The 25,405-nt window shown below is 37.6% G+C and overlaps 1 protein-coding gene across 1 annotated transcript in view; it reads left to right on the top strand.

The window, feature by feature from the left end:
- The window catches only part of PAM (peptidylglycine alpha-amidating monooxygenase), a 105,806-nt gene that overhangs the window by 71,947 nt on the left and 8,454 nt on the right, over positions 1-25,405 (top strand). Inside the window, exons 15-18 of the mRNA XM_072413954.1 lie at positions 9,393-9,707; positions 17,418-17,547; positions 21,144-21,260; positions 25,064-25,136. Coding sequence (XP_072270055.1) covers positions 9,393-9,707; positions 17,418-17,547; positions 21,144-21,260; positions 25,064-25,136 — 635 coding nt within the window. The remainder of the gene's footprint in view (positions 1-9,392; positions 9,708-17,417; positions 17,548-21,143; positions 21,261-25,063; positions 25,137-25,405) is intronic.

The following is a 25,405-nucleotide window of genomic DNA, read 5'->3' as shown; positions in this document are numbered from 1 at the left end:
TTCTACTTCACTTTTCCATCCACACTCCTGTATCCAAATGTATTTTTTTAAGGAAAAAGTCTGCCTGAAATGCATAGTTAAAACTTTGGTCATATGACAAGCAGACACTTGGATATTCTGGTTTGTAGCATGGAAGGGTCCAAACTGCACTACCAAGGTCACATCTTTGTGATGTAGTCACTGCTTATTTTCTGTCAGAAGAGTTTATTTTATGGTTCTAAAGTCTACTTTTGCGTAGTAAACACTGTAAGATTCAACTAAAATTGAACTACCTTCCATATCCTGATACTGGAATCCATGTTGGGTTTTAGAACATAAAGCAATGATAATAAGCAAAGTGCAGAAATCCTAGCAGCCACTAAACATTTAATTTTGGAATCTGATTAGTTAAAAGGTTCATATTACGGTAACCAATACCAATCAATCATATTTTATCTTTACTTTGAACAGTATCTATGTAGTTGGAACAGTAACATTAAATTTCTAATTGACTGCTATGGGTGACTGTCCTGCAGATTGCACTTTATAAAACAGCTAAGATTGCTTTTTATATTGTTTATTAAAAAGCTAAATTCATTTTTTTTACGGAAACCATGTAAAAGTTGTCCTAAATTTTGATTTGTTTAGATTTAACATTGCTGTACCTGTTCCCATAGTCCACATGCAGACAATGTCTTATCCTGTGGAGTTGGTGATTTGTACACTGGTGCCATGCTGAAAACAAATCTATGAGGCTCATTAAAGTTTATACACGTACCCTGGCATCCTGTCAAAGAAAAACAACTTTTTGCCTGAGCGAACCGCCCTGGTCTGTATGGTGCACATCAAATGTGAATGTGTTCTCAGCATTGTGCGCCCTGCTCTGCATGTTGGAAACCCTTCATCATACAGACCTGTAAAGAGGAACAGCATCATTGAAATGATAATGAACTATTGCAACAATGGATACCGAGTGAGAGATGCAAATTTTCCAATGTCACATCTCTAGCTGCTCCAAACTAGCTGAGAGGTCACACAATTGGCTGCTCTCTGCCAAATCCCACAGTGTGAGCATTTACATCCAGAGTAGTCAGTGAATTGTAAATGTGCATTGATTCAGGGTCCTTACTGAAGTATTGTATGTTTGTCTTGGTGCCCAGAAATACTATTTTAAAAGAAAGAACAAAAGCTGTTACATGTTTTCCTATACTTGTGTGGGTTTTCTTCTGGGTACTCGAGTTATAGACCCTAGACCAGTGTTTCTTAACTTTTTTTAACATGGGTGGGACCCCTTCAGGAAATCCCATCTGTAATCACTATTTCCACAGCTAACAGTACATTAGTGTAGTGGTCAGTGGGGTCCCTTACATTGCTGGATATTGGGAAGAATGTCATCTTTACAAATAGCCAAAAAGATCATTGGTATCAGATAAACTGTCCTGGGAGATCCAAACTGCTCATTGCTCAAGGAGCCCCCAGCAACCTCCTGAGGAACCCTGGTTGGGAAACACTGCCCTTGATATGGCAGATATGTAGACACATAAGATGATTCTGGCCCAATATGGGTGTTCGGGCTAGTTGCCTGATATTGTTCATGGACCCGTCCTGATGGCCACAGATGATGAATGACCACTATGGGAGTCAAGGCAGGAGAGCACAGAGGGATGCTCCTCACTCGTTCTCCCTCCTGCACTCTTCATAGAACGGAATGGCGCTGTGTGTACAGCTCTTGTCTATTCATGTCTCACTGCTTTGTGGCTGGAAATGATGAAAGATCATTTCCAGCAACCATAATTGGGTGTGTTCATGCGGCCTTTGTCTATGATGACTTAGATTGTGATGACTGTGAACCCATCTGAGGGCACAGTTAGTGACATGACTATGGACTCTGTATATAGTGCTAAATTGTCAGAACTTTATAAGTACATGATAAATACAAAAATAACATTTATTAACATGCTGGTTCAGCCAAAATGATTATGCACTGTTTACAGAACTTACTGTATGTAAGTATCATTGGATCCTATGATCTCAAGTGTGTGGCTAGACTCTGTTCCTTTTTTTTTTTTTTTTTTTTTTTTTTTTATGAAAACACTAGTTGGTTGGTTGTGAATGCTGACCCAACACTTCACTATTTAGTTACACTGCGACCTAGAATGGTACAACCATTGGAAAGTCAGAAGTCCTTTTTCAGTTTATTTTTAAATACTTTTTTCAGTTCAGTGATTAGCTAACAGCATTTTTTTCGGAGAAAATCAGAAATGGCACCTCTTTTGTGACACTCCTACTTCAAAATGAACTTGTAGTTTGGCCTCTCAGGTTTACCTTTATTTCCTTATCCCCAGCAGCATATACTTTCCCCCATTTTTGCTCCATTCAGCTTGCTTGGATGAAAGTAAAAATTCAGTGAATCCCTGGAGATATAGTAATATGGGCATTCACATGCAAATAGTCTTCTGCTTCCACAATCCAGGATGTATTGGGTATGAGATGTGGAGTGGGTGCAAGGGAAAACCAAGTATATGATGATGTGGAAGGCTACAATAAAGCAAGGTTACCTTACATGGGCAAAGCACAAGTTTGCTTTAAACTAGGATTTACCCACTCCTCCAGCTTTACATTCTTCATCATTAACCTAACATCATTGTTAAAAAAGCTGAAATACATGATTTGGGTCAGTTGGTTGGTCAGCCATTTTGGCCTTCTTTTTCCTATTTCAAAAAACAGAGTTATGTTTTTTTCTAAATATATTAGTCAGGTCTGCCTTTACTACAATGGCTCTTCATTGCAGAACTCCATACTTTGTCATAAGCAATAGTGGCATGGAATCTCCCTTATTCACTGTATATCCATCAGAGAGTGATCATCATTTATAATATGTAAATGCCCCCTCCACCAGACATAATTGATGGCATTCAAAAGCTGATTACATTTATATATTATAATATTTATATATATTTAACAGATTTATTTATTCCTTTACATTGATTTGCTTTAGAATTGTAAGACCTTTCGAAAATCAAAAAAAGGAAAGGCACATTTTTTTTCCAGCCATTGCTACTATGGTTAAATGTCATTTGTTACAGCCATAGAGACCATGGCTGATTCCGTCTCATACTAAAAAAATATGAAAAATGACCCCAATTTGACATTATTTTTGCCTTTTTACATGTCTCCAGTGTTTTTCGCTTTCAGCCCAAACCATAAACCTTCTTTCTGCTGACACTTTTCTCAATGATCTCTGGCTTTTGTACCGTTACAGGTTGACTAATGATAACCTTTGCATTTGCCTTTTGTTATTGCACAGGAACACCGTGCCATTCCATCTGTGTATTTCCTTTTGTGTTATAGGGGACGTAGCTCAGCTTCTGATAGATGAGTTCAATAAGCAAGACCTAGCTACATCTCATATATCATTTCATGGGGACATTTCAACTACCTAATATTTCTCCTCAGCTAGTGCAGTTATATATTGTGTTTCTTTACCTGAGCGCTCAGCCTTCAGTTTATTTGGTTTATGTGTTTATTCTGGGTATTTGTTTCCAGTGCTTTGTTGAATATGAAATGTTGAATTGTAGAGTGCATTATGTTAAACTGCAAACAAAAAAGCACTTATCAAGTAGATCAGCTGTCAAAGTTCCTATTTAACTGCCTGTGACAGAGTTCAGGGAAGGGTGGCAGGAGAGGGCAGAAGGGTAATTACCACCAGATTCACTTTTGTGTTTATAGTTTAGGGCTGACGATAAGTGATAGCTATGGGTTCCTGTAGAACTCCGCACCATTACCCCAGCAGTGGACACTTGATGTGTGTGTAGCAGCTGGAAAAATGTGTTTGCCAATAGGAACAGTTTCTTAGACTGCCTTTAAAATTGCAATCCGTCATTGTTGTCTATCGCTTATCTGGCATAGGAATATTCTCACCATGATGATGATCAGCTTCTTCATCATTTTAATTTTCTGCTTAATATACGTAATTTTATTTTTCCATGAGAACAGCACTGTTACATATATATCTTCCTATATAATTGTAAAGCACAATAATCTACTTGACTCAGTTTGGCAACATAAAGCCTAATCCAGTGGGCCATTGTGTCTTAGGAAAGGATTGTGCAGTTTATGATTACCCTTTGGAGATTCTACTGGAACCACACAAAAAATGGAACTAACAATTTGTTCAGTCAGTCTATTGGGCAAGTCCCACAAACAGTGGCAGGTGCCTGCCCTTGACAAGATAGGCAGATGGCTTTCCCCCCATTTTTCTTGAGTAGACCATCCTAAACTCATATAAGTCTGTAACTTCTCTAGGCTAATTGGTTACTGAAAATCAATCAAATGTATTAAAATATTAATACGAAACCCTTTAGACACTTTAGAACATAAAGAACTTCTACAGGTAAGAAGCTCCGGCACCTTGCTACCTCCTGCAAGTAACGCCGCCACTCAAGTAATGATCCATTATGAATGTGTGAGAGCAGGGCTAATGGCAAGCTCTAATAATTTTTGCTTTGCCTTTCAAAGCAGCCAAAAACAGATTTGGGGTTGTGCAGACACTTCATACCTGCAACAGTTTAATTCCATCCTTTCCAAAACTCCATAGGTGGCTTCTCCCTTAATTCATTTTTCTATGCCATTTTTGGATTTTAGGTATGATAGGTATTACCCAGATATCTGTGCCCTTTAAAAAAATCCAGAGTTAAGTAACTACCACCCTAAAAAAGTATTTCACCTATTAAATCTTGTCAAAAAATTATTTCATATTGTGTGTCACCTTGACAGTGTTAGTAAAAAATCTTCAAGATGGGTTTTGCTCTTGAGTTTTTATTGGCAGTATACAATTTAGCTGTAGGTTACCCTGAAGTTAGTTTAACTCGAAGTCCTCTCTCCCCAAGCCGCTCATCATCAGTGAGGTGTTTCAGGTGGAGAAGTGTTTTCCTTAATTATAATATACTTATGGCACAGTGCTAATAACTGTGGTAATTATTTTCTGAGATGAGATTATATCACCTGAGGGACTCATCTTCCAGGTCTGTGTATTGAATGTCTAGTTCAAATAATTGGAAAGCAAAAGATTGTTTGCAAACATGACACAGTCTATTAAGGTCATTTTGTCTGCTGATGGTTTTTAACATAAAAAAGGTAGATCTCGTATTAAAGTGTACTTCCATGATGTTATACTGTAGTGTTGGACTATAATGTAAATCTGAAGTTATCCTTTATGTATTTTATGTCATTAGGTTAAAGCAAGATGAATTATATAAGTAACCTCTCTTCTGTGAACTGACTTGTAAGGGATAATAAGCAATCATAGCAGATGTGGCAGCAATTACCAAGAATGTAGAATATGCTTGGAAACATAGAGACCTTTTTTATAAAGGTGTAAACAAGAAATGTAATTTATTTTTTTATTTGTTTGTTTTGTCCCTTTTATCCAGTTACAGAATTTACAGTTTTTTTCACCACATTTTCTCACCTAATTTTCTTGTATGTGATGCAGTAATAATAGATCTAGCATAGGCAAATTTTGGCATGTAATGCATAATGTATGGGTCAGATAACTGTTTCTCAGCCTCTGTAAAATATGTACCCATTTATGAAATCCCATTGTTCATATGAAAGAACCAGTTAAATTATGGATTGGAATTGGAGGGGGGAACGAAGTTATAGTGCCTTGCTGATTTTTGCCAGGGCTGATTGGTTGTAAACCCTATTGGCCACCCAACTACTTTGCTGCAGGTAGAACACTGTGACCCACAGGTTCCCCTCACCAGTGAAACAGAGGGTTTCAGTCTGGGACAGCCAAAGGTATTGGGTAGGCTTCTGGCAAGTGCAAGGTTGAAATGGTCTGAGATCACTGCAGGCAGTAATCAAGGAACAAGATCTGGACAGTTCAGGATCAGGGCAGGCGGAAAGAAAAGAAATGAGGTTGAGATCAGGATGAGGTCAGGTATCGCAAAAGGCAATTGCAGGGTATAGCTGGACTAAGTCTCTGGTTACAAGCTGAGGATCCAGCAACCAGAGCCTGGAACAAGTGAGGTTTAAATAAAACTATCTTTCCATAGCTGGACAAGATTAAAACCAAGAACTGGTTTGCTCATTGGCCACAGCACATACTCTGAAGTCCCAGCTGTGCATAGCTTCAGAGTAAGTGTAGGGGATGCTGAGAAGAGCACATCTCTGCACGGCAATGCATTTACATTGTACAAAATACAGGGGACAACAAACTATTATTAAGCACTGATTGACAGTGATATAAATAGGATCTAACACTTCACAGGTATGTTGTGGGACATTTTATTATCTACCTGTGAGTGATCCATTGCAAGTTTTATCATTGTTAATTATACGACTAGTGCTGATGAGCTAGTAGTTCACAATTCATCTTTCACCCTCAATGTTTAGGCTCCCAGATTACTAGGAAATTTATATACTGCTGATGAACAAGCTTTCTTTTTATGTAATATTGGTAAATATCTGTATAATGATAATGTGGCAATTGCTCTTGATGCCATGTAAGGACAATATTCAAAGGCAGCAGGAAATGGAATTGTATGTAAAATAAAACCAGAGAAAAAGCACTAAAATCTTACTGCATTCACCGTCCAACCCCGTACACTCAGCGATATATATTTTTCTCCTCCATAATCTAATCCCTCAAATTATTGCTAATATCTGTAGTTCATAGCCATTAACCAAAGATTAACTGCCCATTGCAGAACATACCTTTGTCATAGGTTAACAAATAGAATCTGTTTATAAAGCAGTAAATGTAACAATCGCCAAGCCTTCCCCTACAGGAGTCTTTTTCTAGTGCGTGGGTTTTAAATTAAAGTAGCTGATTCACCTGCAGTGAATATGTAGCAGTTTAGTAACACAGGACATGTGACCAGACAGCTTTAGGGTAAACTTAGTTGACTGAGACATCCACTGATGCACTTCTCAGTAACTTTTAATTTGCTTCTGTCTCTAGGGTTTTTCTAAATGATTACTTTATTTGTTCTTAGTTCTTCAGTTTGTATTGTTTTCAAGTAAATTAATCTACCAGGATCCACCAAGAATAGATATTTGATTTACAGTCAGATTCAATCACTCACTGGCCTTTTTAATAGGAAACGTGTCACCTTTACCCTGAATGGATGGGATCCCTTCTTCGGGTTTTGGTTTGGAGGAGATTGCATTCTTTCTGCTGGATTTCTTGTTTTTTATTATATTAAAAAGAAAATAACTAGCGAACAAAAGACATTCATCTAGTGTCAGTACTGCCAGGAGCTTTCAGCTCACTAGTTCCCACACTCCCTTTAAGATTTTAATGGCACAACAGCTTCTTCTTGAAAATTATGTCCGCATATAATATAGTGTATTGATTTGGGGAAAATTGATTTGGACATTCTAATCAACATTTAGGTAACACTGTAAAATTCAACCCCAATTCCAGTATCAAGATGAAATACCAAAATATTTTCACGGTCTCTTTCTCTTGCTGCACAGCCTATAGCTCAGTTTTTTTCCTTTTTATACTTTGAAAACTCCTGTGATGTTTGAGCCTTATAACCTCCTCCCTCATCTTTCTGTCTTGCAGTTCCAAACTGTGGGAGGTGTAAAGCAGCGCACACACATCAATGTGTGCAGCTGTTTTTGGACTTTAAACCCCCCTGTCTGGGATGGAAAGTATACCTTTTCAGTGTGCAAAAGTGGACTGATAGGATATGGATGCCACATTCTGAGATACCCACTGTTAAAAACAGACGTATGGAGCTGCACCTCTTGTAGTTCAGAGGACTAAGGCAGGTGCTGTCATGACATCTAGTGCAAAGAGTGATTTGTTAACCCTGGCCATCATTTAACCTAGGAATGTGGTTTGTTGACCCTGGGGATCATTTAACCTGGGAATGTGAAGAAACCATTGGATTAGTTTTAAAACTGTGTACTGCAAAGCATAGTGACACATAAGTTAAGTGGAGCCCTACAAAATCCTTATGTAGTAACTACCTATAAGGAAAATATGACTTTTCAGTGGATTGACTTGACCAGGACCCAACTAGGCATGAAAACTGTAGCATAAACCATAAAAACAATACACCAAATAATGAACCTTTTGGTGAAAAAATATATATTGGGGGTTATATACAGCCATAACAGCAATAGAGGACGTGGGCACAGGCAGAACATTGCTACATCACTCTTCTGCCACTGCAAAAGGTAAAGGGTTTTACTTTAAAGATGAAATATAAAAGCAATGCATGCAATGTAAAAATGTTAGCTGGATTTATATGTAATGTCAGCAACTTATTTCAAAATGATATCTTGAGTTTCCTTTAGACTGCAGCTCCTCTTTCATTCTATGATTTATTATATCTTCGGTTACTTCATTGTGACTCCATATGCTTCTTAATTAAAACCAAACTTCAGGCGAACAACTAAACACTCAAAATAAACACATAGGAGCTGCTGAAGGATTTTTTTTTTGCCCTATCCAGTCTTGAAACTTTACACAGTTCTTGTAAAGGGCACTTAAATACTGGTAAACTTTCTCTAATACAATTAGGGTAAAATATCCTCATAATCTCCCTGCCTTCTACCTGTGATTGGACAGTAAATAAGCACCAGGAGACTGATATGCTTATTACTCTGCTCTCTTCGCCTCTTATCATATTTACATGCAGCACACCAGATTGGCTCCCAGTTCTGGTTCTTCCTCCTCTAGACTTAAAGTTCTACTTTAGAGGATTACAAAAAGCTGATACCAAGTCAAATTCTGATACTTACAGTGATTTCATGTAAAAAATAGGCTTCATAATTTTGACCTAATGCACAGTTGCTTCCATTGGTGGCATTTTTTCATCTGCCTGAAGTTTAGCTTTAAATGTACTTGCCACTTGACTCTGGAGAAGGCTAATTACCTAGGGAATTGGTCATTTCCTTAGGACAGTGATGGCTCCCAAGTGCATTTGTCTCTGTGTTGTTTGAGTTATGCTGTAATCTCTCACTTATGAAAACAAAGCTTTTTTTTCTTTGATCTATTTCCTGATGGCATTTGCAGTACAAGCTATGAAATTTATTCTGATCTCTGTGCTGACCTCTATAAATGTATTATTTTAAGATGTAAAACTAATATAGCCTTCAAGTCAATGAGAGTGTGCCGTGCACATCATCGTGTGAAGCACGCCTTGTGCAGCAATAACATGCTTCATTTCCATCACAGCAACCAAGGACAGTCTTTATGGTACTTTCTGCTGGAAAAATCAGGCAGACACAGCTATTTCTATGTAAATGTTGCTTCTGAAAGATGGTTGTGGGTTTGAAATACGACTGACCCAAGCTTACGTAATTAGAATGATCTGATGTTATTGTGTCCACTATGATGTGTTAATCTTCCATCTCTCTGTTTTTATCTCTTCTGTTCTCTTCCTGCACAGGTGATTTCTATTCCGTCCTTTCCAAACTGCTAGGCGAAAGGGAAGATGTTGTTCATGTTCATAAATATAACCCCACTGATATTATAAACTCAGATCTCGTAGAGGAGATCGCTGATGTTGTCCAAAAGAAAGACCCTGGCTGGTACATATCCAGACAAGTGTTAGCGCACCAGGAGAGGCCCGATACCATTCTGGTCAGAGATCGGATACACAAATTCCACAGATTAGAATCCACGTTGAGACCACCAGGAAATAATATGCTGTCCCTGGTGCAGGAAGCTAAACCTGGTGGAGTGGACAAACAGCATCCCGGAGGTTGGTGGGGAATTGTACAAAAAATGGCTGCAAATGCTTCATCTACATTATCAAAACCTGAAGGGAATATTGTGAGTATTAGAAAAATGAGGCAGAACTATAAAACATTGGACCCAAATGCCCTATTATCTGCCAAGTCTATTTCCAGCTTTATATTGAATTTTTACACAGTCATTATCTGTGCCATTGTAAAATTGCCCCACACAGAAATGCATGGAGGATATATGTATTCACTTGTACTGATTATGTGCTAAATTAGTTATTCAGTTTACTAAAAAAAATTCTTTTAGATTGAAATCGAAAAATAAAGGGATAGATTTTAAATATTTTTTTCTTCCCAGCTCCTACTGCCGTCACCCTCATAGTGATAATGTTAATGGGCCATAGTTAATAATGGAAACTGTGAAATATTAATGCTATAAATCATTAAAAGTTGCACTAAGAAATTGGCAGCTAAAATTTGATAGCTATTGGAAATTCTGTACTTTCTCCTCTTCCTCTCTCTATTTGAAATCTGCAGTTTTTCAATGTGAAAAGAAAACTCGCCCCATAATACAGCTATGTGTATTTTGTTCATTTCCCAGAATGTCCCAGTTTACGCAGTTGTCCCTTCATCTGACGTCTACAGTCTTAAAGTAAATAACCTACATGCACGTACAGTAGCTTCTGAAATTCTATTATACAGATAATGGTCCATCTGTAGAATGTATGCTTCAATAGATGTCTAACCCCCCCAAGTGCTAATTACACAGCAGGTTTTTTTTCTAGCAGACATAAATAGTATTTCCTTAAACCCGTGGATGTCATTTGCAAAATGAACTGTAGTAAGCCAGTTCTAAAAGGGCACAGGGCATACTGAAAGCCCTAAAAGCAGAATTGCACGATCAGCCTCTGAAGTTTCTGGTTTATTAAACGGCCCTTTATTGTCAGGCCTGTTTCCACCGTGTAATTTTAAAACTCTGACTCATTCCCTTCAGGTTTCTATGGCAGCAAACCTTGACGGCATTGCCTTTTGTTTTAATTCGTGTTGTGGTCTCTACTATATTGATTGTGTTTAGTCTTTCTTGCTAATGTGGAAAGCCAGATAATAGTATGGCATGTGGCGATTATCCTTTTAAAAGTAAGCAATATGTATGCATGGCAGACATCTGTGCGTGGGCTGCTCTGCAGGCTGTCTTCACATCACAGGCTGCCAAGTCCATGTTTCCAAATACATCTCTCCTTCACATATTAATCATTCACTACGTTCCTCTTTTATTTTCTATTTTTTCCCCTCATGTATTCAAACCTATCAGCAGTTTGAGTTTGCACTGCATGATGGTTCTGATAGACTGAAAACCTGGACGGCATTATTGCTTATGCATCAAAGTAATGTGGCAATTTACTAATAAGACACTGGTATTGATGTTATATCTTGGGGTTTACAGCAGTTCACTTAATCAAGAGATTAATGATACAACATTATTAATTGTCTCACTAGTAAATACCCAGCAGGGCTCTGTATAATGATCTTCATTGTTTCACATTAGAATGGTTATGATTTATTAGGTTTTTGTGTTTTGTTGGGTTTTTCTTCGCAGTTCAAGCATCTAAATTAATATTTTATTCATGAAGCACCAACATAGTACACAGCGCTGTACAATAAATAGGGTTTACAAAAGGCAGGAAGATACAAAGTAGAGGACCTTATCCAAAAGAGCTCACAATCTAGGAGGTGGTAAGAACATGCTTTGTATTTCAATCAGTGGTTCAACTGAGCTTAACTGAATACAAGTGTGGCTTAGGTTGTCTGCATGGACCCACTGGGTGATATCACAGAGTTGCTTGAAGGAGAAATATATTATTTATCTGTCTATTTGCCCCTTCCGGGAAGTAGGCATCCAAAATCTAGGAGAAAAGAAGAATGTCATTTAACCCTAACCCTGTACCTCTTCAGTTCTGGTGACGTGGAAGTTGCAGATACTGGAATGGTGGATTCTTGGATAGAATAGTGATGAGCATCTGGCTTCTCACCATTTACATCCTTAAGTTCCACTTAAGCAGGCTATTAAAATCACAACATCTTTTTTCCTGCAACGTTGATGAATTCTGCATTGGCTGAGCCAAGTTCCTAATGGGAATTGCTCTTCCCTTGCCACAAGTTATCTTCCTATTTTTTTTTCCTGGAAAACATCACCTGAAGGATTTCTTTCCTGTTTGGCCTGACCAGAAACTCAACACAAGATGTTTTTTTTCATACGACCCTACATATTGTAGATTGCATTTTTTTTTTGGCTCTGCCTAATAACCTGTTGTCTGGCAGTTCTGTGGTCCTGAGTCCATTTCCCCCCAGCTGTAAGAAGTTGGTTTCCTCTTGAAGCTCTGCTTTCTACTCTCTATAGAAAGGCTGAAACCTAATCTCAATCTTAAAATATTTTGATCAGAAATTGTTTATGTATCTGTGTGTTTTTGTGTGTGGTAGGGATAATAAATTGCAAGGTCCCCTGCACTGAAAAATTACTGATTAATGATCATTGTGTTTTTGTTCTATATATTTGATGTTTTTAAAATAAGAACCACCTCTAGCCAGCAGTTATGTCATTTAAGTTCTTCTTTTAGGACCACCCACATAAAACTTTTTTTTTTTTTTTGGTAGATGCCGTTTTGTTTTTTATTAGATTCTGCATGGTGAAATGTATGTGTATGTATTGGAAAGCTGTGCTATCTGTTTAGATTTGCCCCAGAGTATTCTAGATCTCGGTGCAGCACATTTTATGTATTTTCTAATATTTTCAGCACTAACAAAATAACAGAACACAATAAAAGGCAGAGTTGTAACAGATATCTCTACACTGCAGTCTCTGAACAATGTAAAGAGCCGGTGGGGCCACCACAATCTACTTGATAGAAATATCACTTTTGGGTAGATTGTGCTTTTTAAAAAGCAAAGTTTGGTGGAGAATTGTGAAACTTAGATTACTTGTTTCGTTATTCAGCTTAGTGATAAAGCCCTTTGTGTAATAATGTCAGACTGGTACTTTATATCTAAAGGAAATATCTGGTCGAAGACTAATGTGAACATTCCCACTTGTTTCTAGGTTACATTTACACTTCAAATACTTTCCGTAAAGTCAAAGGAGGTCTGTCTGTACGATTTTCTGTAGTACATTATGCTCTGGGTGAATTTCGTTTATTATTTATTATTGCGTTTTTTTGCCTTGTTTTTTACACTGAGTGCCAACAAGCTATATAATTGCAAGAACTAAAAAGAGCAGTTTCCTTTCCTGCAGATTCCAGTGACTAAGCCAGCAATTTGTAGAAATGAAACATTGACTACAAAAATATTTGTGAATGTCAGATGATCGCTGGAATACTTCCACTGTTTAAGGTTTAAATCAACCGAACATTAAAAGGAAGATGTAAATCTAGAAATATGGGAACTGCCAATACTAGCTTTGTTTTTAAAGCATATGTTAAAAAAAAAAAAAAGAATACATAAGTGGTACATCTCTGCAATACATACACATGTCCATGTTGTATTCCTTTAAACACCCAGCAGCACAGAAATATACATTGAAATGCATGCAGCTCCTACTTTACTGTTGAAGATTGACAACACACAGCATTTATGTCAAGTGAATGATGCCATCCCTACCCAATATTTATTTTAAACTAATTACCTACTTTCAGTTTCTTCCTGTTCTTATTACAAGGTCTCATTGGTGTATAGTCTGAGTTGAGAACAGGGATGGGTGAATAGCCCTTGAGAGAGCACAATAGTACAGGTTGAAGGAGTAAATAAGCATAGTTTATTGTTATGGTTTACATAACCAATGGCTAATGGCTGTCCCGACCCAGGCACCCAGTGCAGCCCTTCTCAATGAGGGTTCCATATAAAAGTTCCCAAGGGTGCCCTGTCCGTGGTTGACTGACCTCCCATAATATGGTGCCTGCATATCTGTGGGGCCATCACCACTTGGCAGAGACAGCTGCGTAGAGCCAAGAACCTTTTCAGCTGCCTGTTAAGATTTCTTACTGGTCACTAAGTTATGGGGGACATTTTTCAAACTGTTAACCATTTTCCCATTGATTTATAATAGCTGGGATTCCCCAACACTTGACAATTGTTTAAGGGTTCCTCAGAGGTAAAAAAAAAATTGGAGAAAGGCTGACCTGGTGAATTTTTTTATTTTCTGATGTCCTTCCTGCATGATTGTTCCCGGTCAGTGACCTGTTAGGTAGTGAAGCTTTGAGAAGTGCGTTCTGGAGTCTGTACCCAGGTTTCATGTAGAAGGAACTGACCGCATTGGAATACATGTGAGTTTCAAACTCGGGCATTTAAAAGTTGGGAAAATGCTGTAGACATAGTCTTAAGGTACATAGCATTCTTGTAGTTGGCCTCAATATCTAAAACAAATATCTTTACAAATCATAACATTTCTTTCTTTGATACTCTGAGGGAAAACTGAGCATCCAATTAAAAAGTAAGCTTTAGTTGAGGTCAAGTTCTTTTTCACAAAGATTAATTTTAAATGCAACCATAATAAGAAAAGGATTCAGTGTCTACTTTCAGTGTAACCCATTTTAATTTTCTCTTTCTGTGTAATAAAAGAAAATGTTTTGTTCAATGGCATAATATTAAATCAGTCGCAAGAAAAGAATATTGAACATTAAATGAAAAATCAATGTGTTGAATAAATGGAGTTATAAAATTTTGGAATATAATTTACAGTCCTGAAATTATATAATCAGAAAGATATTCAAAAAAGTTAGAGAAGTTTATAGAACAGATACTAAATTGAAGTTAGCAATTATATTAAAGATTTTTTTTTAAATGCTAATTCTTAAAAAAGACAAAACAAGGATAAAAATGCTGCAGCCTTTAGTGCCTTGCTTTAAAGCAGAAAAAAAAGGAAAAAAATTCCCAATTGCGATTAGGCAGGTCCTTAATGCAGAAGGGACGATAACATCAGGCAGGTGATGGCAATTTTTACATTTTTACTCACCTGTCCCCATTCTGCCATAGGCACTGCCATTTTTTTACTCCTCTCTTCTGCCAGTCTTCGCCATCTTGATAGGCTGGGTCGGGATGATGATAATTTGGTCCTGGCAGCCCTCGGGGATGCTGGGATACATAAGATACATTTTTTTGTTAAAGACTGTGAATAAATAGGTAGGTATGTTTTATTGCCGAAGGGGCATCTTCAATTTCTTTTTGCTATAAAGACCTTCCATATTGCTAATTTTAAGAGTGCAACTATAGTTCTGTTTTAATAGACAAATTTCTGGTTGTTCTGCCCATTGCCCAATACTTTAGGCCAGTAAAGCAACCCATTGTAGGAATACACAGGGCCTGAGATATCTGCAAGATTTGACACTACCCAGAAATATTAGAGCTTTGCTTATCAGAACAGCCTTTGTCTATAGAAATTTGGCTATAGAAACAGACTGCTTTTTTTTGGCCATCTCTAAGTGTCCACACTTCAGCTGTTTTTTATTGTTTTATTTTGTTTTTGTTTTTTTATGATCACGGAGTCTCTTCAACATTCTTTAACACAGTCAGCCAATCAGAATTTATTTTTGACAATATCAGACCAGTGCAAGATAAATTTTCATTGGTTACTACATCTAACAATTACCATTTGGGAGTAAAAGCTCTCAAACCAATGATACAACCTAACCCTAGTTTAAACAATCAAAACATAGTATAGGCTTGGTGTATCTATACATATAGAGAAAGTTATAAACTTTGGTCAGGTTTTACTATGATCCGGGTCTCTGTTAGCGAGATTTCTGCTCACTTTTTGTTTTCGGGACAAAAAAGGGGGGGGGGGATATCGGCAATAAATAAATGAATGATAACGATTACCGTAAAAAAAACTGACAAGTTGTAACAATTAAAGCACTTTTTCATGTCAGTGTTGCTGTTGGAAAATCCTTTCACCTGTCTAGTGAAAAGGCTTTTTCCAGGACATTGAGTTCTAAATTCTAAAATAGGGTCGCAGTAAATCACTGAATCAAGATGTTCCCTATTGTAACCAAAACTAACTAACTATCTTCTGACTATAGATACACCATGCTTGTCAGTTTTTGGTATATTTATATTTAAAGTAAAGATTCCTTTTAGTTCCTGGACTTTTTATGCAGAATAATTTAAAAATTACTGTTTTTCAGTTGGCAATATAAGTCAAATTATATAGAACTGCTTTCTAATTGTGAAGGACAATAAACAATTATATTCTTGGTTCAGGATGACCTTTACAGTATGTATGTTGGCATTTTGCTGATCTTCCTTTGATGGTAGGGACCAGGAAGAATTCTGCACAGTACAATTATTTGGCATGATAAAACAATTGGCAGCCAGAGCAGATAATTACGATGTGAACTAATTTATCAGACACCAGTATAGCGGTGATAACCGGCTCATGCGGCACTCGCAGGGCGATGAACAGTACAGCAGTCATGTTTTAACACTTCCAGCTCACTTGGCACTACTCTGGATGCATTGTGATTTATATTTGAAAGCTTTAAAATTTTCTAATAACTACTTTGTCACCTAAATTAGCAGGCCATTCTAATTAACATGTCTTCACATTTGTCATTAACTGTTCAATAATTACCATTGGTGCCACGGGGGCATATATTATCGTTTCTTGTCTGGAAACTGGAAACCTGTCCAGCTTTTTGACATGATTATGGCCAGTGCACTTGGTATTAGGCCCGCATGTTAAATCCAAGGTTGTAATGAGCTGACATGTATTTATGGGTTATTGATGGGATATATGTGTGCAACGTTTAGGTTGATCACACTTGTCATGGTATGGAAGAATAAAGGAGTGGCCTGATTACAGTAAACAATTGATTCTCCTTAAGGATAGATTGTTACACTATGCATTTTTAACCCCATTACCACCCATTATCTTGACTTTTATTTTTAGAATTCACTGCACCAAATACATGGATGTCCTTATCTGTGTTTTGGCACTTCAAAATAAATAGTACAACAACCCATGTGTTACAGTGCCTTAAGGGCATGTTAAAAATTAAAATGTGTATTAAATTGTAGATCAATAGATGCAACACAGTGCTCTATGGTTATACAGAGCTTTTTTTATGTGTGTGGAACATTGACAGCAGATGGAAAATGAACAGGCTGCCTAAAGCCTCATGCACACATCCAGTGGATATCAAAGGATTGTCCCTGGAAACGATCTTTCAAACACAGTATCCTGCTGTTATATAGAGAGAAAAGGATGCGCCAGGGGCACCCCACTGTACTTTCTCCATAGGAGTAAACAGGTCGATGCCAATCTCCCCTTTATCAATCTACCATGGTGGATTGATGAACAATGTTGGGGGACTTCATTACACATGTCAGGTTTTCACCCAAGACAAACATGACTATTCTTCTCGGGCAACAAATATCTTGCCTCAAGGCACAAAATGCATTTGCTGCAGTTGTAGCATGAATGAACCCTTAGTAATGTTTGGTAAAAGAACCCTGTGTGTTTTTTTTTTTCCCTGTCCAGGAAGTCAATACTATATCATTTTTTTTAAGTTTGTAGTATGCAATGAATCTCATATATTCTTTTCTTTTTACCTATTTTACATTTGGCATGACCCATTTTTAATTTGCTATGTTATGCCCAGCAGGATAATATTGGCAGACTGTCATTAGGTGTTGAGTTTTCCAGACGGTCCTTTTCATTCTTCTTCTCTTTTCCTATTTAGATGTACATTTAGAAGAAGTTACGGATTGGCCTGGGCTGAAACTCCATTTAGGGCAAGTGTCGGGGCTGGCACTGGACCCCAACAATAACTTGGTTATATTTCACAGAGGTGATCACGTGTGGGATGAAAAGTAAGTACTTTTACATTACAAATCTTGTGTTATAGGGCAAACATAATATGTTTCATCTTATTAGGAGAACAGATGTCATTCTGGTAAATATAAAAGTATAATATAGCACAGCATCTTCTATCTTTTAGGTTTGAAAGTCTCCTTTTTTTCCCTATAAATGAAGTCCTTGTTCTAGGGTACAAGTAAACTTCGTGTATCCAACCTCAAAAGCTTTATTCCACAGGGCCCCTGCTTTTAGAAAATATACCATGTTTTCAGGGTTTTAAGTTCTCAAAAGGTCTTAAATAATTTTAGTCTAGTCAAAATTAAAACAAAGCCTAAATCCAGGGCTATGCCTTCACCTGCAGTAACACAGTTGTGTGCCATTAGCATACATATGATAATTGAAGTGGTCGCTGCTACTTAATTTCCCCAGGGCTGCTGTGTACATTTAGTGGAGACCGAGCACTGATCCTTGTGACGCTGAAGGAGAAGTTAAGTAATGAACTGTGATCAGCTTAGTGTCTTCTTACATAGATGTGGCACAGAGACCAGAGAATTGGATGACTATATTATAGATAGCCGACAAGTCCAGGTATTAGCAGGCAGTATTGAGTTTTAACAGCATACATTTAGCAACTGGAATGCAGGTAAATCTGTTTTGGTGCGGTCAAGTAGGGAGGAATTCACCATGCAGATGGATTATCACTGAAAATAATATTTTGTAATTGTTTCTAGTGACAGATGAACAAACGAGCACTGTACACAGCTCTGTCTTGTTCTATGTAGAGGAGGGGGGGAGGTCAAGCAAGTAACGCCCTATAGGGGTGCACAGTGTTCATTCCTGATATGTTGCTCATCAGTCTGCCATGGTGGATTGATTAATGATGGGGGGGGGGGGGGGCGCTGCGCTGCTGTACACATTTGTATCTGAAAATCATCTAACGTGTATGTAGCCTAAATCCCCAGCAGTTTTCATAGACAGATGTAAATGAGATCATTATGATCATTATTTTTACACAGTATTTATTTAGTGCCATCATATTATGCAGCACTGTACAAAGTCTGTAGTCATGTCACTAGCTGTTCCTCAAAGGGGGCCCCAGTCTAATGTCCCTACCAGAATCATGTGTCTTTATACAGTCTAAAGTCAATTTTGGGGTGAAGCCAAATAACATAACTGCATGTTTTCCTTCACTCACCTCTTCTTCACTAAAGAGCAGGCATCGCTTCCTGATCAGCCCTGGCTGTTTAGCTAGCTCACAGACTGCACTTTGTGTTCGTACTACAAGTCTTTCTAGTGCCGAGCCCCCTAGCTCTGTGAGCTAGTTCCTGTTCCCCTTTTGCGTAATCTAGTGTTTTCTGTGTCCAGCTCCTGTGTAAACCTCTCGTTGTCCAGTCAGTTGGTTCCCAGACAACTTTTCTGTGCTGTTCCTGTGTTCTGTCAGTTTGCTTCCAGTGTCTCCTGTGTTCCCTGTGCCCGCAGTGGCCCCTGTGTCACTAGTGGATCCCCGGTAATTGACCCCTGGCGTGTGACCCAACCTCCCTACTTGCTACCAGTTATTGTACACTGAAAGAGCAGCAGCAGACTGATAAGTCTATAAGACATCTTTATCTCCATGTCATGTACTATTATGTAGTGGATTAGGAGGCTGATACAAAGACAAATGCAGATATTTATATTGAAAATACATGTATTAATAATAAATGAATACATAGCTGCATTGATTAGAACTGTTATACCTGGGCTTTAGCTTTAAAGAGATACAGATCTGTAATTGTCAGCTCTGCAGACAGGTCTGTCTTATCACTAGAGCATGTGACCTCGTTATTATGTATTTGTATTGTTTATTACTAGATGACAACCTGTTACAGAATATATTGACTGCCCTTCCATCTGTAGGTCTTACATATTGAGGACATTACTGGCATGACTGATGGGAGTCTGCAGTGTCATTTGAGTCTTTTCCTAGCAGTCATATTATTCATTGTAGATATGTTAAACAAAATGTGAATGTGTGCAACATAGTATATTTTACAATATCCTCCTTGTGTTTAGCTAGTTCATTTTTTACCAAGATGTTCACTGCCCCCCTTTATGACTCCTTTGTCAGGGAAATCAGCCAATGAGAAAGCTGTATGCAGCCACTACACACCTGGCTCCCCTCTTACACCCCATTATTTTCAGCGATTAGGAGTTGCAGTGACCTGTTTAGGAATGTTCACAGTAGACAGAGGGTCCCCCAATCTCCAACTGATTGGCTGTTTAAGTTTAGTGTGTTAGGCATTTTCACTCACCTGTCCATAATTGAAACTGTGAATTTGCTCACAGTGAAAACTGAGTGAATCCCTAAAACTAATGTGAAAAATTCCCTTTAAATGAAACCTGTACTGAATAGGCTGCTAGTGTTGATTTTATCTAGAAAAGTTGCTTCACTTTCTTTAGCATCATTGCTACCCAGAATAGATATATAAATATCCAGTATGTCTGTAGCTGATCTGCATACTTGTTATGAGTCAGATATTCCACATTAAATCCATGGACACCCAAACCAGACAATAGCAGCCTCCATGTTTCATTGCATTTTAGATCTGAGTGTAAACTGCGATCTTGTTTTTATTATTTTGACTTGTCTGCCCTCTAATGTTCATCTGTAGAATTACATTGTTCTTTTTAAAGCTGTCTAACCCAGTGTTCCTCAACCTTTTTACATGGGGGAACCCTTGAAATAACTTCCATATTAGTGAGAAAGCCAGTGGGAACAATGCCTCCTATTTCTGGCCATTGGGAATATTGCCACCACTACAACTGGTTTAAAAGATCATTGGTATCGATTCAACTGACCTGAGAGTCACAAAATATTATTTTCTTTTACTGTGAAGCCTGTTTAGAGAAGTATGTATTAACTCCAGCTATACACAATTATATAATTAATCTGCAGTGGCTTTTCCCTTATATGCATCTATCCAAACTTTAGAGGGGGGGGGAGACAATTCAACTTTTGCTGCATCTTGGCTAACCTGTAGTGGACTGGGAACCCTTTGCTATGTTATAAGTATATGTGTGTAAACCATGTACAGGGTTCTCCCTAGGCCCTTTTATCTGGGTGCACCACCCGGCACTTTTCAGCACCCACCCACCTGTTTTTGGGTGGTATTTAAAGTGTTTGGTCACAATACAGGGGCTGCCACCCACCTACAATTTCTTCCCACCCGGCTTAAAAAAATTTCTGTGTTGAGCACTGCATGTATGAAGTCAACAAAAATAATATATAAAATAGTTTAAATGGTTACACTGGGACTGAAGTGTTACATGCCTATTGCTGAGTAAAAAGGACTTTTTTTGTTATATATTGGTGATATGCTAAGGTGGGGGGGAGGTGGGAAATGATGAAATGAGCTGAATACACAGGTCAGAGTTTTTGACAGTTCACTGAACAGGTATCGGGCAGGTAAGAAGAATTATTGCAGAAGGGACATCACTCGTCCCTTTCTACAATACTGACCTGTCTGATCCCACATTTTTAGGGTATGTATTACTATTTATATTCTTGTTGAAATGTGACATTTGGCAATATTTCATTTTCATTGTTTTCTTATTTGTGTTTTATCCACAGTTCATTTGACGGGAACTTTATTTATCAGGAAAGGGGAATAGGACCAATTGAGGAGAGTACTATACTTGTTGTCAATCCTAACAGTTCTAAAATTTTGCAGTCTGCGGGCAAAAATCTGTAAGTATAACAACAGTACAGCCTTGTTCATATATTATCAAGTTTATTATAAATGAATATATAATAGATCACATGTTCTGCATTTGGACTGGAAATAAAAATTGATGAACAACTATAAATTTTGTAAATGAGGCACCATACAATAGGGATAAAACCACAAGGGTGCATGAGATGGCATCCGCTATTATTCCAAACATTACCCGCCTCCTGATACAAGACTTGGTCAACTTGGCAAGACCTGGGTTGAACAGTTTTTAGGCGGCAATACCTGTGTAAAATAAAGAAGTGCTTTTCATATTACACAAGATGTTCCTGTTGGAAAACTTATGTGATGGGCATTGAAAAAGTGTATAAGCTTGACTTCAGATGACTTCATTTCTTAGCTGTGTTCTCTTCTACACCTTTTTAAAATTAGGTAATTAATGTTTGCCAGTTAAATCCTTCTGCATTTCATGTGAAGTATCTCTAATAGTTAAGCATTCATTCACAAAGCCACAGTTATCATGATCTTCACATTAGAATGTTTCTGCAAAAATTATCACATGGTTTCTGCTCAAACCATGGGGTGCTGAAATATGCAAAAATGTGTAACGTTAACGACCCCCTTTTTCTAATTATTATATTTTTTTTTTTTTTTACGGAGTGTCTTACATGTAAGTTGGAAACCATGAAGTCCTAAATATCAGTTGGTTTTGGGAGTACTCCTTTCATCAGGCCTGCTCTATCTATGAAACTTTAATATGAATGTTTTGAATTTATAGCACAATACACAATTGACTTACAATATTTATGCCAGAGGTTGGCGTTGCTTCCTATGTTAAAGTGAAACTAAACCCGCATTACTCACCTGTCCCTAATCCTTAGCAGCGTGCGGTCATCTTTGGCCATCTTCATTGGCCGGGCTGGGATTACGTGACTCCTGGCCCCCAAAGCTGACGCTTATGCTCCGTTTTTTTGCCAGGTACCCCGAGCAATCGGGCAGATAGGGGGATTATTGCATCGCCTGTCTCTTTCTGCAATTATGACCTACCTGATCCTGGATTCCTAAATGTGGAACTTAAGTTGAGCACTTGTATACTTCTATCCTTATTTAAGACCAAGTAAAGCAGATTCAAGTTAGAAGACCCTAACTTTTGGGATCCTGCTGCTCTCAAGTTTCTATGAGTATGAGCAGTGCATGCATGCTTATTATTCTTGTTTTACAATCAAATGCAAAAGTTTATTTTAAGCCAAGAGCAGACGTACCTCTCATCTAGAGTTTGATTAGATTGTGAATCTTTTTAATATTTTCCCAGGAATATTATTAAAAGCTCGGTTACATCTACCAGCTGGTAATGTTGTCCTTAATGGCCTCTTAATGCTCCATTATAGGAAAGCAACCAATTTGAGGTCCATGCAGCCATATATTCTGATTTGTGCAATAAACATTAACAGACTGCTTCAGTAGCCTAATATACAAAGTGCCTTAATTCATATTAACCAATTAGCATACCTCTTTCAGGTCCAGGCTTTTGTAAACTGATATTTTGCTTCCCATCATTACTTAACGCATTATTTTGTTTTGGTAGACATCCACATTTTATAAAAGGATAAATGACTCTACATCCCTAGCAAATATGTTTTTAATATTGGAGCTTCATATAGCTGGGAATGTTTACAGGGCTGTACACATAGGTAATGCACCTACTGTAAATCCGTGGAGCTCTGCTCTGCATTTGCTTTTTTATTTAGTTCCTTGGTGTTGGTTTTCCTTTTAATGAATATTCCCAACACAGTTGTTTTATTGAATGGCACTTTAATTAAAAGGCTGTGACATTATAACATTGATTTACATTGGAACCTTTGTGTGGAATCTAATAGGGACTAATTATTGATATACACTGGAATTAAGGAGCAATGTATTTGTTTATTCCATCAGTGCTGTTGCATTTATACAGTATATTAACCCTTTCCCCGCCTTTATTATTTTATTGGCCAGATCACATTATTTCAGATTGCCAGGAAAACTATCAAGATACGATGTCTTATTGTAAACTTACATTTATTCTTCTACTGTCTAGGTTAAGAGTGATCTTGGTTTTGTTGAGCACTTCTGTGGGTGTATGGATCTGTCTTTGCACCATTTAATGTATGGGTTGCTTATTCAGCCATACAAGAGGTTCTGACTGTGATTCTGCCAGCTGCTGGGTTTTCTGCAGTAATATAGCTTTTACTACAGTAAAAAAACAAAACATGTTATTAAATTATGAGCTGCATAAAAGCAGATGCTCTTACAGTGCAATAAAGAGGTAAATTAGTTAACTTGTTCTGTTGTAACATTGTAAAGCGATATTGCTACCCATCAGCATTCCCCACTGTGATAGTCAATGTCCTTGTGAGTGAGAGTGGGTTCCTATGCCTGAGGTGTATTTTGTTTTATATGTTACTGTGAAGCAGCAACAAGGTAACTGGCAATGCCTTTAATTTGGTGGACCCAGTTGGGAAAATGGGGACACAAGCAATAATGAAGTTATCAAATATTTAAACCAAAAACATAAAAAGAAAGTTTGTGTGTGCTGTTTATTCTTAAATGATCCTTTAAAGCAACGATGGTCAACTTACATGATGTAAAGCCCCTTGACATTACCAAAGGGCCGCACATAGTTTTCAGTGAATTTGATGCTACAGAATGCTGTAAAAGAATGCAGACATGCTTCAAAAGCTGGTCATAGACTGCAAACCTGCTAAAGATTATGGACAGATTGAACATTTATTTAAAATATTATTGTATCAATTGTTTAATTGATCAATTATAATAATAAAAGGTATCTTCAGAGGTCCCAAGGGCTGTATAATGAGTGCAGAAGGACCATATGTTGCTCCTAGGCCAAAGATTGGGCATCGGGGCTTTAAATAATTAATTTATTTGTTCTAGGGTTGTGTTCCAATAATTCAGTATAGAATTACCAACAAACTGTCTGTGCGATACTAGGCAATGTAACTGGTCAGGGACCACCCTCCAACTGTTCCTGTATTTGGTAGAGAACAGGCTAAGGAGCAGATAAATGGTTTCCAGTGTCTGAGCAATCTTGTTTGCTGGTGTGTTGTTGTCAGTGGCCCATCATACATTGCCCATCATAAGATTTGCCATTCTGGCAGAGTCAGCCCAGGCATTACATTACATTGTGATTATTAGAAGTAACTACAGTAATGTAAAGGTTATCTAAATCCGTGAACAAAAAGAAAATTTACCAACTTTCCCTAAAGCAAAGTACAGTCATTTTAAATTTCCTGAAATCAAAGTTTAGACAATTCAAATACCATTTCCAGCTATCTTTTGTGAACTACAAAGCCGATTCTTCATTTTGTAATAAAGAGGATGAGGTGTTTATAGTCCAAAGCAAGACAGCAGCAATAGGATGAAAATGATCATCCTTCATAGATACAGTAAGTGAGTGTTGTTACTCTAGGGCAGGATCAACAAGTAAAAATAAAGAAAACAAAGACAGCCCATCTAAGAACTGTTAAACTGCAGTTTATTAATTTTTTGTTTTTGGGATTAAACATGCTTTAAAGTGCACCTAAACCTATGAAAATTTGTGCAAAAAGAAGTTGACTGGTTGTTATGGCAAAATGTATCACCTTTCCTGATAAGTTATCCTCAATATGTGGAAAATTTGGGTTTCTTTGTTGATGTTTTTGGCTATAACATCTCAAATCTTGGCAAAATTTAAACTCTTCCCCTGCCAGTATAACATTTTGAAATTATGAAGCCGTTGTGTTTTTTATATTTGTATTAATATTGTGTTTTGTCTGTTTTGCAGGTTTTATTTACCTCATGGTATAACGGTGGACAGAGATGGAAACTTCTGGGTGACTGACGTAGCTCTTCATCAGGTGTGTATGTTTCTATCCCAATACATTATAGTAATAAAGGATGGCATGTTATGTAAATGTTCTAATAGGGAGACGTGAAGCAGCAGACGTATGCAGAGGGACACACATTTGCAGTGTACGACTTTCATTTAATCATTTTTGTTTCTGAAAACACAGAGCTTGTGAAATAAAATTATGGTAGCTGCAATTTTTTTTCTCTGGCATATGATATTTGCACATCTGTATATCAAATCTTTGTTAGGTGTGTGTGTGTGTGTGTGTGTGTGTGT

Source organism: Pyxicephalus adspersus, chromosome 6 (assembly GCF_032062135.1).
Source record: "Pyxicephalus adspersus chromosome 6, UCB_Pads_2.0, whole genome shotgun sequence".
NCBI classification, from domain to species: Eukaryota; Metazoa; Chordata; class Amphibia; order Anura; family Pyxicephalidae; genus Pyxicephalus; species Pyxicephalus adspersus.
The sequence above is the reverse complement of the archived record's forward strand: the minus strand, read 5'-3'. Positions and strand labels throughout refer to the sequence as shown.